Source organism: Indicator indicator, chromosome 7, assembly GCF_027791375.1.
Source record: "Indicator indicator isolate 239-I01 chromosome 7, UM_Iind_1.1, whole genome shotgun sequence".
Taxonomy (NCBI): Eukaryota; Metazoa; Chordata; class Aves; order Piciformes; family Indicatoridae; genus Indicator; species Indicator indicator.
In genome coordinates this window covers 9,032,309-9,049,364 of record NC_072016.1, presented here as the reverse complement: position 1 = coordinate 9,049,364, position 17,056 = coordinate 9,032,309, and the positions used below count along the sequence as shown (strand labels likewise).

The window sequence follows — 17,056 nt, the reverse complement described above, 5'->3', positions numbered from 1 at the left end:
GAAGCCGTATCACATGAGCTGCAGAGGAAAATTTACAGCCCTGAGAGAGTTTGCTGCTGAAGGCACTAACAAGCTATTAGGTAATGGAAAAGAAGGCTGTAATCTTCAATTCTGCTTTTGTTTGGAAGAAGAAATGCTACTAAAAATTGTATGTTAGAAACAATGAGTCAAACTGTAATCTTTTGGCCCATTTTGGGTCCAATTTGCTGTGGTTCCACCAAACAACAGTTCCAATTGTTCTTGATTCCAAGTACGCAAAGACTCTACAAAAATTGTTATCGTGGAACAAATAAACAAACAAAAATCCTCTCTGATCAGTATTCCACTCACACGTTGAATTACTCTCCAGCCATTGAGTAATGAGCAATGTTTTGTTGGAAAATCATTCTTATTCCTTTTATTAAACTTTCTTCATAGTCCATAATGGAGAAGTTAATGGGATGTCACTTCTGAGAACTGCTATAGAGAGTCCACCAGCTCCATTCCAATATTCCAGTTACAGCATGTTTCTTGATCTTAAAATTTCACTTCTTTGAACTTTTTTTTTTTGCTTATTATCTTTAATGTCATAGTCTCAAACAGCCTAATACTCTAAGAAGAGGGTATTAAGGCAGCATTAGATTATGTGATTCCTGTATACATAAAGAAACAGTGATTGAAACAGGAGGCAGAGGACTGGAGTCAGTGGATCCTCTGCCCCAGCTCCTCACAGGGCTGTCACATTACAGCCATCAGCCCATGGTGAGGGTGAGATCATCAATGGGCGTGCACTCCCTAGATCACTTTGCAGATCACTGAGAGGGATTACTGCACACAGGGGTATGGGGGTCATCACGCATCATGCAGGGAAGTGCATCTGGCACCTCCATTTCTATTTCCCTAGGTGAGTGGCTATCTGTTCTGTGTGCATGTGTGTGGTGGTCTAAGTCTCTGTAACTGGTCTCAGACCACGAATCACAGTGGTCCACTTACCCACACTGCCAGTAACAGGACTAACTGAAGTGTGTGCATGCTGTGCAGGTAAGCACCAAGCCAGACAAGTCAGTGAGTAGAACAGAAGACTTGGAATTTAGGTGCTGATGTGGTCGTAAGTCTGGGCTGGATACTAGGTCTGTGAATTGGTTACTGGAGAGACCAAGAAGTCTGAAGGAATGGATAGTGGTGTAAAGCCATATAGGTCTAGACCTGCTTGTAAGACCTGTTCCATGAGTGTATGCCTATGCATGAGGCAACTGGGAAGACAAGGTGTCCAGAGGCCACCTACTGGACAGATCTAGGTGTCTAAGACCAAAGTATGACAGCTTAAACCACGAACTTGATGTATCACTATTAAATTTCAAGAAGTCTGGTACTGATCTAAGATATGAGATGAAGGAAAGAGTGATAGAATATTTTGCAGTTTATTTTTGTTAAATTTCTCATACTTGTTACAAAAAGTAGAACATTGAGAAGAATTTCATCACCCCTTTTTACTCCTGCCTGCAAGTTTTCTTTCTGAACCAAGAAAAAAATGTTTTGAGGTAATCTGAAGAAGAAGAAATTTTAAAAAGTCATTAAGCAAAAGACAACTAAAGCTGCATATCACTTGGGAAAACTCCTAAATGACTATTAGACTGCACAACTGCTCCAAAGGAACATTTTGGCAGCTGCAGTGCTTGGGATATCTACAATAAGTAATTGAGAGCATACTCTAGGAAACAGCAATGAAGTAGATGACCTAAATGGTCTTTTCCTCTTTTTTTTGATTGAATTTTCATCAATCTATTTACTCAGATGCTACTGACTGATGTTGCTTAATTGCTTTGGAAGCATCAGCCATGTGTTTCTCTAATCATCCTTGTTGGACTAGGAACACTATAGCTGCAGAATACACTTTATGATGAAGAATAACACCATTCTGATTTGCTTAGAGAAAACAAATATTTACATGCAAGTGGGTCTCCTGTATTTTAGTAATTAATATGTCAACACTCTGCAGTGCTGTATTCCTCAGTTATCATGTGTCACCCTAATTAAAAAGCTGTAACACTGTACACACACAGTGTTCTGTAATCAGGTGAAAACAAAACAAAATAATACAGTGAAATCTGCCTCAGAGGGGACTGCTAGCCACAGTCCAATCTGATGCAGTAGTATCAGTCTGGGATTTCTTACTATACACGAGCCTAGACACTTGCCATAATTTTTATTCCTGTTACTACCCATCCATCTGGACTAGCCAAGCCTGACTTACTTAGGTTTGCCTATACTTGGATCATATTTCCCAAAGCCAAGAGGATGAAGTCATAGGATTTTCCACAGCAGAAAGAGTTCTAAGCACAGAAGTTTCAGTGTTGTTTGCAGGCTTGCAAATCTCCTGGCTCATTAAGGCCCTAGAGAAACACCATCCCAGTAAATGACATGAATTGCTGTTCCACATCTCTCTACAGATGCACCAGCCCCTCGTTCACCTCCGCACTTCTGGAATCTAATGAATTCCTTGGCTACAGCCTGGTGCACGCAGAACACTGATGCTGACAATAAATTGCTGCCTACAATTTGGCACAACAGGCTTTGTAGCAATCAGCAAGCATTAGCATCAATTGGATTGCCATAGCACGAGCCAGTAGCAAAATCTGGAGACAGGGAAGGCATCAGCTTTAGACTGCAATCAGCTAGTCGAGTCATTGCCTGGTTACTGAGAACTGGAATTTGCATATATTGATGATATTTTGTTCCTGCCTGAGAGGAACACAGATAAAATAGATCATGTACTTATCAAGGAAAAAAAAAAAAAAAAAGAGTGAAGCATTTAGGAGCAGTAGTGATTCTTTTATCAGTGTGAAGCAGCCTATCTTGTGGCTCTCACTCATGATGGTTCTATCCTGGCCAATTTTATTGGTTTAAACTGGAATCATAGAATCAGAGAATTGTCAGGGTTGGAAGGGACCACAAGGATCATCTAGTTCCAACCCCCCCCCCCCCTGCCATGGGCAGGGACACCTCACACTAGATCAGGTTGCTCAGAGCCACATCCAGCCTAGCCTTAAAACCCCCCAGAGATGAGGCTTCTACCACCTCCCTGGGCAACCTGTTCCAGTGTCTCCTATTTGTCTTGATCAAGTAGGATTGCAAATCCTTCTCTGTAATTACAAACAAATCCAAATTTATTCCAGAAGTTCTGTATCCCTGCTCAAAGATTCTGGCAAGTTCCCTTATCTAAGATTATCTGCAGCATGGGTAATAATCAAACAAAACAAAAACCCTTAAGGAAGTTTGTAGTTTGAATACAGACCTGACAAACATACTGACATGAAAGAACTGTAAATCTACATGAAATTATTAAATTCCCACTATTTTAAGATATAGAAATAAGCAGAAAAGTCAGATGAATGTTTGCCATGCTCAGATCTTCTACAAATCAACATGTAAACACAGGACTTCCTTAACACTGGTAGCTTCACCTTAAGTTCAACAATGCCAGAAAGTGGAAATGCTATTTTGCAAGTCTTTCAGACATTTAATGGGGTGGAATTGAGGTATCTGTTGTTATGGTCACCTTTGTCCTTCAGTTTCCAAAAGCCCTTGTGGGAAAAAAACAAACAAACAAACAAAAAACCCCCACAAAACCACAAAACAAAAAAACTTGCTGTGGAAAAGTTTTACCACCTTTTTATTCATGGAATATCATTGTCTAATATTGAACTATGATGCAAATGTAGATTTGTGTTAAAGAGGAGCTGTTCTTGCTTCCTACAGGACCTGACATGGAATATTTCTCATAAAAGGATGGATTCAGCTGGTAATTATTACTGCATCCCAGTATTTAAAACCAAGCTATACCAGCTTATGTTAACAGGGAAACTAAAATCCTAAGAATGCATCCAGTAAATCTATGCCTGGTAAATATCTAGGCCCCTGAAGATGCAGAGGTGTCTCATAGACTTCACGTAGTGAATCAGCATTTTCCACAAGCATTCCAAATGTATTAAAAATTAAGTAAAAAAATACTATTAGGATATCAGGCAGTGACAGGACCAGGGGGAATGGAATAAAGCTGGAAGTGGGAAGATTCAGAGTGGAGGTGAGGAAGAAGTTCTTCCCCATGAGAGTGGTGAGATCCTGGAATGGGTTATCCAGGGAGGTGGTTGAGGCCCCATCCCTGGAGGTGTTTAAGGCCAGGCTGGATGAGGCTCTGGCCAGCCTGATCTAGTGTGAGGTGTCCCTGCCCATGGCAGGGGGGTTGGAACTGGATGATCCTTGTGGTCCCTTCCAACCCTGTCTGATTCTATGATTCTATTCTAGAACTAGATGATCCTTGTGGAACCTTCCAACCCTGACTGATTCTATGATTCTATTCTTTAGCTAACCAAGCCTATCTCAATGATAAAGCAAAGTTAGTTAACCTAAGGGTGCAAACGTATGTGTGTTTCAGAACCGGCACCTGCATGACAGTCTGAACTGCTGAGTGGGAGCACACAAAGCCAAGAGACTCTAATCACATTCAGTATCTGCCTTCTGCCTCCCCACGGTTTGTCAGCACAGTTTCTCACGACACAGGATTCTGACATTTTAGCACAGGAATTAAATCTCGCAGGCGGGTCTGTGATTTAAGTGCCAGACCATAGAAAACAGAGCTAGCCAAATCCTTTCTGCTGTCATCAGCAAAAGAAACAGACCTGATTCTCAATTGCACTAAGGCTCCTTTGTGCCTGCCTAGCAATCCAAAGCCAGCAGCACCAGTATCAGCAGACTCATGCCTCTCACAAAGGTGTGTGATATGGGGATACTGACAGAAGAAGCCCTCAGTATTAATGACAGTAGGCTCAAAGCGAGGACTGACAGTGAGACACTCTACTCAAAGATTCTATTAAAGGACCAGGGAGACGGGTAGAGCTGAAGGATGAACACCACCAAAGATTTCCATCTGTGTCTAGAAGGTGTTTCTGCTTAAGAGATATTGCCGTAATAATGCTCCAACGGCAGGAAGGAACACAGTGTAAGGAAACCGGGTAAATTAATGCTTTAATAACACACAAGTAACGGTGTCATCCATTTACCCAAATCAATGAAATGAAGAAGGACACTCTGGTTTCTAGGCCGTTGCTAGGACAGGTTCGCCGAGGGCTTGCGCACGTTTCCACTCGTCCCCATTCCTGAAGCACTATTGCCCTCTGGCTGTCAGCCTCAGCCCCTGCACGCAGAATGAACGCCTGCCGCTTCAGCCCGGTCCCCATGGGTTCCAGCCCATGATAAGAGATGTCTCCTGCCAGAAGAGTACGAGCTCCCAAGGCTAGAGAAACTACAGTAATTTCTAATGTCACTCAGTTTTGCTGCTGTGTAAAACAATAAACAAACGTGCCCTTTCTCTGAGAAAAACCTACCGTGGGCTGAATACAGATTTGAAATGAACCTGGAGTTCTTTGATATTACCAAGAGAAAAAAGCATGATAAAATCTTTATGTCTTCTATAACTCACGTTTATTTCCACTGAACTGATAAAAAAGCATTCGCAGTATTAACAACAATAACCTTCTTCCCTTCTCCCCCCCTACACACTTTACCTGACCACACAGATACAATTTTTCACTCCAAGCTCTGACAAGCTTAGACAATAAAATCTGCTCCATACAAACTCAGTGTTTAAAGGGCAAAGAATGTCCTGCTCTGACTAGGGCAGGGATTGTTGTTTTCTTTAATTCTATACATGTCTGGGTCCTGCAACCATTGATGCTAATACGAAAAGCTGACCAAAAAGATTGCAAAATCAAGTGCAGAGAGCTATGGGGCTTCTCCCTGCCTGGAGCATTCATGTCCCCTTCAATGTGCTTCAATTAAGATCCCTGCCTGGTAAAACAAAAGAGAAATAGGGAATTCAAAAGCACTGCTGAAATGCCATGAGTGAGAATGATGAAAGTGCTTCTTCCTTGTGCAGGAAGGACCCCAAAGGAGGACATTTTTCCACAGAAGGAATCCATTCACCAATTTCCTCCAAAAGGCTCTTTGGACCAGCTTTCACAGGTTGCATCAGCAGCAAAGCCTAATGCAGTAATCGACAAGGCAGGCACTGAAAGCTATGGCACAGCAGCAGATTTGCCTTTCTTAGCACAATAAACTGGGCTAAGAAATGCAGTAGAGTCAGCAGAGTGGCTTTTTTTTCTTGACATCTCTTTTCTCCTTCTTTGGTAAACCTCTGTCTTCTGTTCCCTGTGGCTTTTATGTCCACCTATGTAAAACTATGCTCCTGACTGTATTAAATAGATAAATAAGCAATGAATATTGCTGGTAAACATTTCTGAACTGCATGCTTAAAGCAATGTTTCAGGTTTTTTTCCTCAGAGGCAGAGGGGAAGGAAGCTGAAATGGATAAAGTATAAAATCCAGTTCTGAGGACTGTAGGAAGAACAAGAGCTCAGAAAGAACTGGAGGGGATCATGACAGTCTGCTTGAAACCAAGTCTGATTCCATCAGAAGGAGAAAGGCTCTCCTAGGTCAGGAAGATTTTCTATCAGTCAGCTTAACACAGAGAGCTGCAGTATTTTTAAGGGTACTTTTCTTAGGCTACTTTTAATGACATGACTTTCTCTAAGTTCTAATTCTACCTCTTCCAACAGATTTCAGGGCTCTGGTTGATGTGTGTGAACTGTGAGAGTCTGTCATACAGCCCCAACCATTCAAGCTTTCTCCTTGAGACGTTTTGGAGAAAGTTTCTTCACAGTGAACATTAAAGAAATAAAAGCACGTTTCCCCCAGCAAATGTCACCATGGTTCTTTTCTTCTGTCCCTACCAACCAAGCTTTATAGCAGTAAACCACACAATCAATTTTAATGCAATAAAAACATACATTCTCAAAGAGGGAGAAGTTCTGGAAAGAAAGCATATTTTTGTCAGAAGTGTTTCATGAGTGTGCATCCCTTATGAGTGTAAGGGGTTTAACCACTGTTTATCCCATCAGTTTTCCTGAGCCTTGATATAAGCTTGGCACAGCTTTGTACTGCAAACTACAAGAGGGTCAAAATCTTCAGGGAATTTAATTCCTATTCGTGGAAATTTTTTCCCTTTTTTTTTTCTTTTGGGGTTTTGTTTTGGCTTGGGTTTTGGTTTGGTTGATTGGTTGTGTTTGGTTGGTTGGTTGGTTGTTTTTTTGTGTGGGTGTTTTTGGTTTTGGTGGTTGTTGTTGTCTGCTATCTTCTTTTACATTGCTAGAGATACACTGAATAATTGAAATCCAGGACTTTTTGACATCTAAATGATGAACTGCACACAAAACTGAGGTATCTTCTCCCTAACTGTAGTCATGGGAGAGTGAGAAGGAAAATGCTGTAAATTTCCATGGTCTTGGAATAAACTCATATAGCAAATATTTAAGAGATTAACCTCTTCAGGTTACATGTTACAGATTCTGGGTTTAATTAATAACATGGCATAGATACAACAGGGTGAGGCACAAAGGTGGTTTATCAGCACTACCAATGATCCACCTTTTCTCTCTTCTAAGGTACCTGAGACTGTTTCAGACTTGGAGAAAACAGGTGACAGAGAGATTTCAATAATGATGTTCTCTGCCTTTTCTGTGCAAACTGCTACAAGTCAGCAGAAAACTTGAAGTGAAACTAGAAGCTGAACATTTTATCACTTCCTTCATAACTCACCACTGGATTTTTGTTTTCCACAGCATACTGCAGAGAGGAAAAGGCTTCAGAAGAAGATTCACCAAAATCGTGAAGGCAATGTCTGTTGGAAACTATCAAACATGACGGCCCCTATATATCAAATGATCCAGGAATTCCCTATACACTTGATTTCCAGAAGCTGAAGGGCTAGTTTGTATATGAATATATTTACTTTTACTCATATACATATATGTGTGTGTGTATGTCTGAAGATTTGGGGTTTTAGACACACTATAGTTGTCTTACATACTACTTTCACTGTCATCCTTGGTCAGATGAGCTAATTAGACCTTTTATCTTAATGCTGCACAGTGCTTGGATGTGACTTGGAAAATGGTCTGCTCAGAACCAATTTTGTGGGAGGCTTAGCAGATTACAGATATTTATTCCACCTTTCCTTCTTTTGACATACTTGCACTATCAGGGAGCAGTCTATGTGGCTACCTGCAAATTTATTAATTTCTACTCTCTTTAAGGTTACAGCATCTCTAGTAGCCCTGCACTGATGTGATAGAGAGTAGACAGTTCCTGTGCCCTTTGCTTACCAGTCAAAGTCTGCCTCTGTGCACACGCAGGGCTCCGAGGTCATGCCCCCAGCATATTTTCCTTGCATGCATTTCTTGTCTGATTTGCGCTTCCTGTAGATCCTTTTGGCTCCCATGATGCAAGCTTCTCCCTGGAAATAAAAACAAACAAAAAAAAAAAAGCTTTCTCTGACAACCAGCAGGCTATTTGTATCACCCAGAGTTTTCAAGCCTGTGCAACAGAAGCTGTGACTCAGGCAACGAGGGTAGGAAGTCAAATGCCATGTCAGTACACTGGAGCTAATTAAAGCTACTGAAGCTTTAACTAAAACTAAACCAGCTTTTCCAATACTCACCAAGAAATGATCTAAGGTTCCTTATGTATTTGACTCAGTTCTGAATTTGTTCCAAAGTCAATGAACAATTGATCCAGCTCCACTCCTCGTTTATAGATTAGGTTTCACAGCAACTGAAAACACAGTCTGCTCCTTATGCAGTCTAAGATACAGAGGAGGTCTATTTTTCTGCTCTGATCTCTTTGGCAATATTTGTGTTCAGTAGAAATTAGTAATATGTGTATATGCAGCTACTGTCCAAGGATTACAAGTTCAAGTTTTACAGAGTTTGACTTCTCACATGAATGCTAAAACTTTCTTGTTTTTTTTCACTCCTATCTTCAGTATGCTGCTAAATATTTCTATTTGGGGAACCCCAATGGAAAGCAACTTAAAAGGTAAGAGTCCACAGCAGCCTTCCTAAAAATAGTTCTGCAAGCTCCAAAAGCCAACATCTTCAAAGATATACTGCAAAATACTTGGCGTTTTTGCTTATGCAAGCACAAGCAAGTAAAAAACCCAAAATACAGTGGGGTCTCACTTGTTACCTTTTTTGCTGTTAAAATTGCTGTAGGAAGAGAAACTTTCCATGGTTTTGATTTGCCCATGAATCAGAAGGGACCAAATAGCCACAGATTTGAAATGCTCTGGCTCACTGAATGTCAAAGAAGCTGTAGTGACTTTCAGAATCTAAGAATCTAAGTCATAACCAGTATTTTTAGTGTGTAGTTGTGCCTTGTGTCAGCAGCTACTCTGAGTCAAGCTATTTTCACTTCATCTTCATTATTAGATTCTTCTCCAGCAAGATATATACAGAAAGACAACCTTTGATGATATAAATGGGTATTTTGCTTTAGACTTCAGTGGAGCCTGTGGTGTTTATATAACTGCAGAATTTGGGCCATAAGCTTGGCAGAGCTGGGAAGGTGCCTCAAGGCAGGCACAGACACCATGTGAACCACATCGCTTTGTTGCGCGCTTAAGCAATGGTTCTTGGAGTGATGTAGCAGCTGCATTCAAGGTGCAAAGGACAAGGGGCTCAGTGCCTGACTCCCACAGCAGGTGTACCACTGCTGAGAGACACAGAACAAGGATGAAACCAAGTCAGTGAGAAATAAGGATAAGAGGGTCGGAATTTGGAAAAACAAGTGTGAAAGCAACTAGAAGGGTCTGAAGATACTGGCTCTGAGCACACAGAAAGATGAAGGAGGAGAAAGGAGGTAAGGACAGGAAAATTGGATGAGAGATGTAAGAGTTAAGGAGGTCAGGACTCCCTCAGTGGCAGTGCTTCTGTTGTTGTTGGATTTTTCAGCTCTGGCCTGAGATGGCTGCCTGCAGTGAGAGTAAAACCCAAAAGGCAGCTCTCCACCCTGCAAAGCTTTCAGAGACTAATCTGAGGCCAACACATCTATGTAACTAATAGAACAGACTCATCCAGTAAAGAACAGTCTAATACACCAAACAAACAGGGAAAGATCTTTAACTGTAGGATCATTAGTAACTCCAGGTCATATCCCCAGCCTCCTTGCTCCTCACCTGGCTATGGAGTTGCCAAGGCCTGTAGTCCTCTTCTGCACACCTCCGATCAAAAATAGACTTGTAGTCTATCTTCACCAGCTGCCACTCAGAGCGGTGGCTGAAATGGCCAAACACTCTACAGAACACAGCAGAAAGAGTATACAGCAAAAGGTAGCAGCAGATGGAGCCTGGTAGTTACAGAGGTACAGTCACCCACAAATTTCCAACAGACCTGCATTGCCTTAAGAGTGCCAGTCTTACTGATTTTCACTTGACTAACATAATGAAAAGGAAACTTAGGCTGCTAATTATCTACAACCCTCTTAAAAAATTGCATCTAGGTTTTATTCTATGAATCAAGGTCCTCCCACTTACATCAGTCCCCAGAATGACTGTACAGAGAAGACTTGACATGGGGCTGGAGACAGTTATACCTATACAAGTTTGATATCTCAATTATAAGCTTTGGGAATCCCACACACATTAAAATCAGATTCTGAAAGGAAGATTCTTCATACATCTCTGTTAACTCAGGTTAGCTTCCAAGCCACATATTCTGTTTATTATAGGTCAGTTCATTTTTTACAGACAGAAACCGAATTTTTCTGTGTTTTTTGCAAATCTATCTCAGGTAAAATGTCACAGTTTCTGGCAGGGTGAATCCAGATTTATGCATCCTGCAGAACTCAGCATAGCACATTGAAACTATCATAATTTTTCATGAGTCAGCCTCCAGGCAACATTTTGTCATTCATTTTTTACAAAAGAATGTCTTCATTTTTCTGTCTCAGTTAAGGAAAAGAAAAAAAAAAAGAAAGAAGTAGTAGCAAAAGCAGAGTTATAAAAATATCCCACCATTTCTCTTTCAAATATTCATTTGTCATGAGTAATTCTGCTTTAGAACACATTCAATTTGAGGAGACAGGTTTCATGCTGATAAGCTAAGTGATAATGTTTTTGCAGCTTGCAAGGAACCATGTTGTCACTCTTTCAATAGTATCATAAATAAGCATTGATAATTTAGCAACAGAAGCCTGCATGCTCCTGGCTTCACACTTGGTTTGGTCCCCAGCAAGCCTGATAACATATTTACAGTGCAGTTCCCATCAACAGTAGCATGATGGCTCACTCACGTCATGATGAGAGTTTCCTCTCCAGGTTCCCCTAAAACTCCATCTACAAACAGTGGGAGGGATGTGAAACTATACTTGCTCCAAGATCTTCCTTCATCAAAACTTAACCTGGTGGAGAAAGCAGAATTAGTGTCTTCTTTCCTTCCTCTCTTACTTTACTTGAGACTGTCTGGTCCAAATCAGCTTCTATGAAGATGTAGGAAGCAGTGTTCTTGGATACTGCATTTTTCATTCTTTAAGTAGCAATGTTTTAAAGAAGTATCATAAATCAAAGCATTAATCAAACTTGCTTGGCATCATACCAGTAACCCATGGCCAACACTTCAACAGTAGAAATGTGTTAAGAGATTCATGCTTTAAGGGAAAAATGTATCCTAAGGCTAGGATTAAAAAATAAATTAAAAAGTGATTTTGAGCATCATATTTTTGGCTCACCAATGTAAGACATTAGATTTCTGGAGCACAGGAGTTTTGCTGCTCCAACCAGCAGTCTTCCCTGTGGTGAGTCTAAGTGAAAGCTTGTAATGATTCATTGCTTCTTAAGACTTGGGTCTATGTGTTTCAGATATTGATATGACAGTGACTGTAGTGCAAGTAAATCATGCAAAAATAGCAGAAAACTGTATTCAAGAAAGGTAACTAGCAGGGACACTTTTGCCTTATTGGCTGTATATACCCTGAACCTATTTAACAACATTCCAGTTCATAAGTTCCACCTGTCACAAGTTCATCGATAATTTTGAACACGAAGAGTACTGTGGTAGCTTAGTAAGAGACAAAACCATAATCCAGATATATATTACATAAATAACCAAATCCAAAAGGCAAGTTGTGGTAAACCAGGGAAGCTGGAGTTTTTCTCAGATCTGGCCAAGCTGAAACTCTGCAAACTGGAATTCCCAGAATTTCTTAGCTTTATCTGAGTTAATGTTTGCCAGTATCTCCACTGGTATTTTCTGGATTGTAGCACTAGAAAACTCTAGATGCCACCTAACTGACTGCTTGCTGGCATATGAAAAGGTCAGGAGACATTTAGCACAGAGTCATTACCAGAGATGTCTAATAGGCAGAGACGTGTGTTTCATGGCAACCAGTACTCCACCTTGATCCAGGTACAGAACACTGTGCTCTTCCTCAAAGATCTGGGGACAAAAAGGCATATATTTAAATACATTTCCCTTGTTGTCATCAAAATGTCATAGTTCTTTAAGTACAACCACAACATAGGACAGGTATGTGCGAAGGAATTTACAGAGCAGAGGAAGACATTCTGTATAGAGACAGTTCCTTGGGTTTGTTTTATCGGGTCCTTGGAAAATACATCCTGCCTCTGCCTGATAGAAAGTTAAAAACATGGATTTTAGCAAGGATTAACAATTTTCCTCTATTCAATGATAGATTTTTTGTTTCAAGAAGAACTATGGTGAGGGTGACAGCACTGGAGCAGGCTGCCCAGAGAGGTTGTGGAGTCTCCTTCTGTGGAGACTTTCACAACCTGCCTGGATGCATCCTTGTGCATCCTGCCCTAGGTGTTCCCACTTTGGCAGGGGGGTTGGTCTTGATGATCTCTAGAGGTCCTTTCCAAACACCTAGCATGCTGTGATTCTGTGGTTCATGGATTTGCACAATTCTGGCCTTCTATCTCACACAAGCAATGCAGATGGAAAAAAAGAGGGCAAGTCAAACATTGTAAAATAATTAGATTCTTGGAAAACCAAAAGTGTAAAAATTTTTTTTTTTTTTTTTTTTTTGTATGAGCCTTCTGCAAGCATCTGCTCTCCAGTTTACACAGCAGATTTTGCCAATCTGGAAAGTGATTTCCTCTCTCTCTCCATGGCTGATATCCCATCCAGAAAACAGGAATAATAGAACTTTCTGTTCTGAGGATAAACACACTGAAGGGTAGCAATGTATTGTCAGCAGGTGGGATACCACTAAATGTTAGGAACTTCACTTCATCAGCAAGTTTCTTTCCACAATTAACAGTGAGATGAGTAGCTTCAGAAAAAGATGACCTGAATTGTCTTCTTCTTCTCCATTATCTGAAGAGGAAGGCAAAATAGTCTGTTTATACAGACACTGAACTTTGTCCAAGTTGATTAAATGAGTCCCACATCTATTTCCTGATTCTCAGGAAAGTATAACCGCAGACAAAGAGAAAAATGGTTTGATTGGTACAAGGAATGAACCACAGTGAAAGTCCACACATCCTCTCACCTTAATATTCATGTTTTACCCTATTCACTATGCTACAGGGTTAAACTGAAGTCATACCCTGAGCAAAATTACAAAAAATAATTTGCTGTTATACGAAGTCTAAAGACATATTCAGTCATAGAATCACAGAATCAACCAGGTTGGAAGAGACCTTGAAGAACATCAAATCTCACCAATCACCCACCCCTAACTAATCAACTAGACCATGGCACTAAGTGCCTCATCCAGTCTCTTCTTAAACATCTCCAGGGACATTGACCCCACCTCCTCCCTGGGTAGCCCATTCCAATGGGCAATCACTCTTTCTGTGAAGAACTTCTTTCCTTTGAGCATCTCTCTAGCCCTCAGACGAGGAATTTACCCTTTCCCAAAGATTTGCAAAAAGGCTACTCTTGAACCAAAAGAAATAAAAATTAGCTGACAGTTTGAATCTACTTCTACAATTTCCTATGATTACTCTTTAAACACGTGATTCTGTGCCATTTACCTGTCTCCAAGTGTTCCCAGCATCAGAAGAAACAAACATGCTGATGTTATTGTCTGATAGTTCAGCGCCTACATTACCTGCAAGATGAACATTGATCACTGATGTAACACTCCAAGAAAAAGTCAGATTAGCAACAGCAAGAGACTAAATGTATTTATTTACCTTTCACAATTATAGAACTTCTAGTTTTGGGAAGAGAAAGAGGGGAAAGGGAAGGGAACAACATTCATTTGGGAGAAAAACAGATAAATCCATGCAGCTCTATGCACCTCTGTATGCAAAGCAATTTGATTTGAATCTTACACTGATGGGAGTAGAGGTCTAGAAGTGCTCTCCTAGTCTTGAAGGCCAGTTTCCATAACAACATACATCAAGTTGAAGGTCCATAGGGACTTCTATTTGATAATCTGTCTTCCTTCCCCATACTGGTGGTGTGACACTCCACAAGCCACTCAACACCCTCCCAACCTACCACAAACTCAGTATTTGGTCAGTGTCTGCACGTCTTACACAGGCACTCTTTAAATGTTTCATACCTGAAGCTACAATAATACTGGGGGCAGTGTCTCGGCTGGCAATGTTTCCTGAAGTATAAGGATTCTCTGAGACCTTCAGGTGAAGATGAAGGGAGCAATAGGGCTATGGAGAAAGGATAAATACAAGTGAAAATCAGACGCAATATGCAACATATGCTCCTGTTTCTACAGGCTTATAAATACAGAGTCTTTCTGAATTACTTCCTAATTGCTGTACTCACCACCCTTAGAAAGACATGGCCACCACCTTGGTTTTGTTGTGAGAGCTTTGGTATCATTTTCTAACACAACCTTTTCCCTCTGAGAAACTGATTTACTAAGCTTAAGCTGTTTCACAAGGACAAGATCTTTGAGGCTGTGACCACAAAGGAGGCAGCCACACTTGCAAGGTCAGGTGGTAAGGACTGCCTAGCCCCCCTGGCTCCTAGCTCTCATGGGATGCAAGGCAGGCTGCAGATACACTGAAGCAACTCTCAGAGCAGCAGTGCTCAAGCTCTCTCTGTAACAAGAAGCAAGATAACCCTGTCAAAGTGGTACTGAGCCACCACTACTTAGCCATAAGAAATAACTTAATGAAGACAGTGTTATACCAATTCTTGACTCTGAATAGTTTTGACATAGGACTCTGTTCTGCACTGCACCAACAAGAAATACCAGGACTTGAAAGCGTTTGTTTAAAAGTTGTTTGAAACAATGCTTCATCACCCCATCTGGATGTGACCTTTGAGATTTCAATACAAATACAACCATGGAAACCTCACCTATTTGGTATTGATTTTGTATGTCAGGTACTCAGCTAAGACCAGAATGGTACCAAATAAATCAGCTCAACAAGACAGTAAGACAGGCAGATTTCCAAAGGTGCTGTTACAATTCCCTTCAAATTCTGTAGTGTTATCATTGCTGAAAATTTCTGATATTTTTTGCCTTCTCTCGGGTTTAATTTTTAGTATTCTCTTCTTCCAAGCCTCCCTAAGTCTGCTTCATGAAATATATTAAGGGAAGGGAGGTGGAAAAATACTGGCAAGAAAACCTAGAGCAAATCGACCCAGTTGAGTGGGACATCACACAGCAGCACAAACACAGCCAAGCCCATGCTTCAGCTTCCATGGCTCTGCAAAATAAGCAGGACAGGCTATGCATGAGAAACAACTCACCTTCAAGACCTTAAGGCTCTAAGAAGGCAGGTATTTCTGTCTTGCATCAGCTGCCTACAGGCTACATCTGCTGCCCCCAAAGTTTTCCACGCTTCCTCTGGAGGAGACCTAACCCCATAGGAAGACCACATATCCACCCCATCCCATCTCACAGCAGGTGTTTATGACACTGAAAATCTCCCTGTGGAGAACAGCAGGTTTTTGTTGTTGTTGTTGGTTTGTTTTTGGTTTTTTTTGGCAAAGGCAAATGAAGGTGGTAGGGTGGGATGGGAGTTCTCACTTATGTGAGACATGAAAAAGGGACATGAGCTGTGCAGAAGGGAACACAACTTGCCAGGTGGAAAGTACTGAGCAGCCTAACTCAAACTGACAGCCTTGTGAGGGCAGCTGCTGGAGTAGCCTGAGGGCACAGGGAGGGAATGAAAACCAAATCGAGCTGACATGCATGCAGGAAGTGGAAAAGCATTACAAGAGCATGAATTCTTTCCTTTTACATTTTTATATGTTGTGAATAGACAGAACATATTTTTTAAACTAACATACTCCAAGCCCATACTGGCATTTTTAAGACAGTAGCTAATGTCACCCACTCAGACAATTCCCCACTCTGACAGAGATTAGATCTCGTTAGACTCAAATCTTTGTTCTACCAGAGGTTTTCTTTCAGAGTTGTCTCATTTCAGAAACAGTATGCAGAAGGGGAATATGTATCTCAAATATTAAAAGCCAAGTCACCTAAGTAGAGATGGTATTTTTAATGGCATGACTTACTGGTTGGAGTGTAGTAATGCTTAGTGATAAGTGAGCATGGTGTAAAAACCATGCTAGCCAAACACTACTGCCCACCATGGTTATCTCATGCCCTTACTGCAGCAGCATTCCCTTCTCTATCCTTTCATCTGTATCCTTATATAGTCCATCAACAGATATTTTTCCAGTCTGGTTTGTGTTCTGTTAAACTGTTGGTCCCTTTGTGTTCCTCCCTGAGTTCCCACAGTTTAACTCATGTACAGCTATCTCAGCTTTGTTTTATCAGAATTCTCATCAATTGTTTCTATCCTTCCTGTTGTTGCCAACAGGCTACTGAAATCATTATTATCATCAGAACCACCACCTCCAGGCTTCCCTGTCATTGCCTAGCATCCAGCTGCACTAGCTGCCACACAGTCACCAAGGGAAAGACAACTGCCATGGAGCATTTACAGCCTAGGCAGAAGATAAAGCATGAGTGACAGTGACACAGCCCATTGCTCTGATCATTGCCCTGGTTCTTACAATCATGCTGGAGTTTATCACTTGCTTCCTACTATTTTCACGACAGCACTTTTATGCTCCACTCTCAGGAAGCTCATCACTTCTTAGTAAAATTTATCATAAATACCCACAAACTCACTTCTTGGCTGATTTGTAAAGCCCGCCTGAACCATCTCCAATGGCATTACACAAATCATTAGTGACTGTCCCAGATCAGGAGTGGGGTAAAGTATTATAAACAC

General features: G+C 41.0%; 1 protein-coding gene across 1 annotated transcript in view; it reads right to left on the bottom strand.

Annotated features, from left to right (window-relative positions):
* The window catches only part of SORCS1 (sortilin related VPS10 domain containing receptor 1), a 297,502-nt gene that overhangs the window by 40,369 nt on the left and 240,077 nt on the right, over positions 1-17,056 (bottom strand). Inside the window, exons 11-16 of the mRNA XM_054382572.1 lie at positions 14,404-14,506; positions 13,868-13,944; positions 12,214-12,305; positions 11,164-11,271; positions 10,049-10,166; positions 8,199-8,329 (exon numbers count right to left, since the gene is read on the bottom strand). Coding sequence (XP_054238547.1) covers positions 8,199-8,329; positions 10,049-10,166; positions 11,164-11,271; positions 12,214-12,305; positions 13,868-13,944; positions 14,404-14,506 — 629 coding nt within the window. The remainder of the gene's footprint in view (positions 1-8,198; positions 8,330-10,048; positions 10,167-11,163; positions 11,272-12,213; positions 12,306-13,867; positions 13,945-14,403; positions 14,507-17,056) is intronic.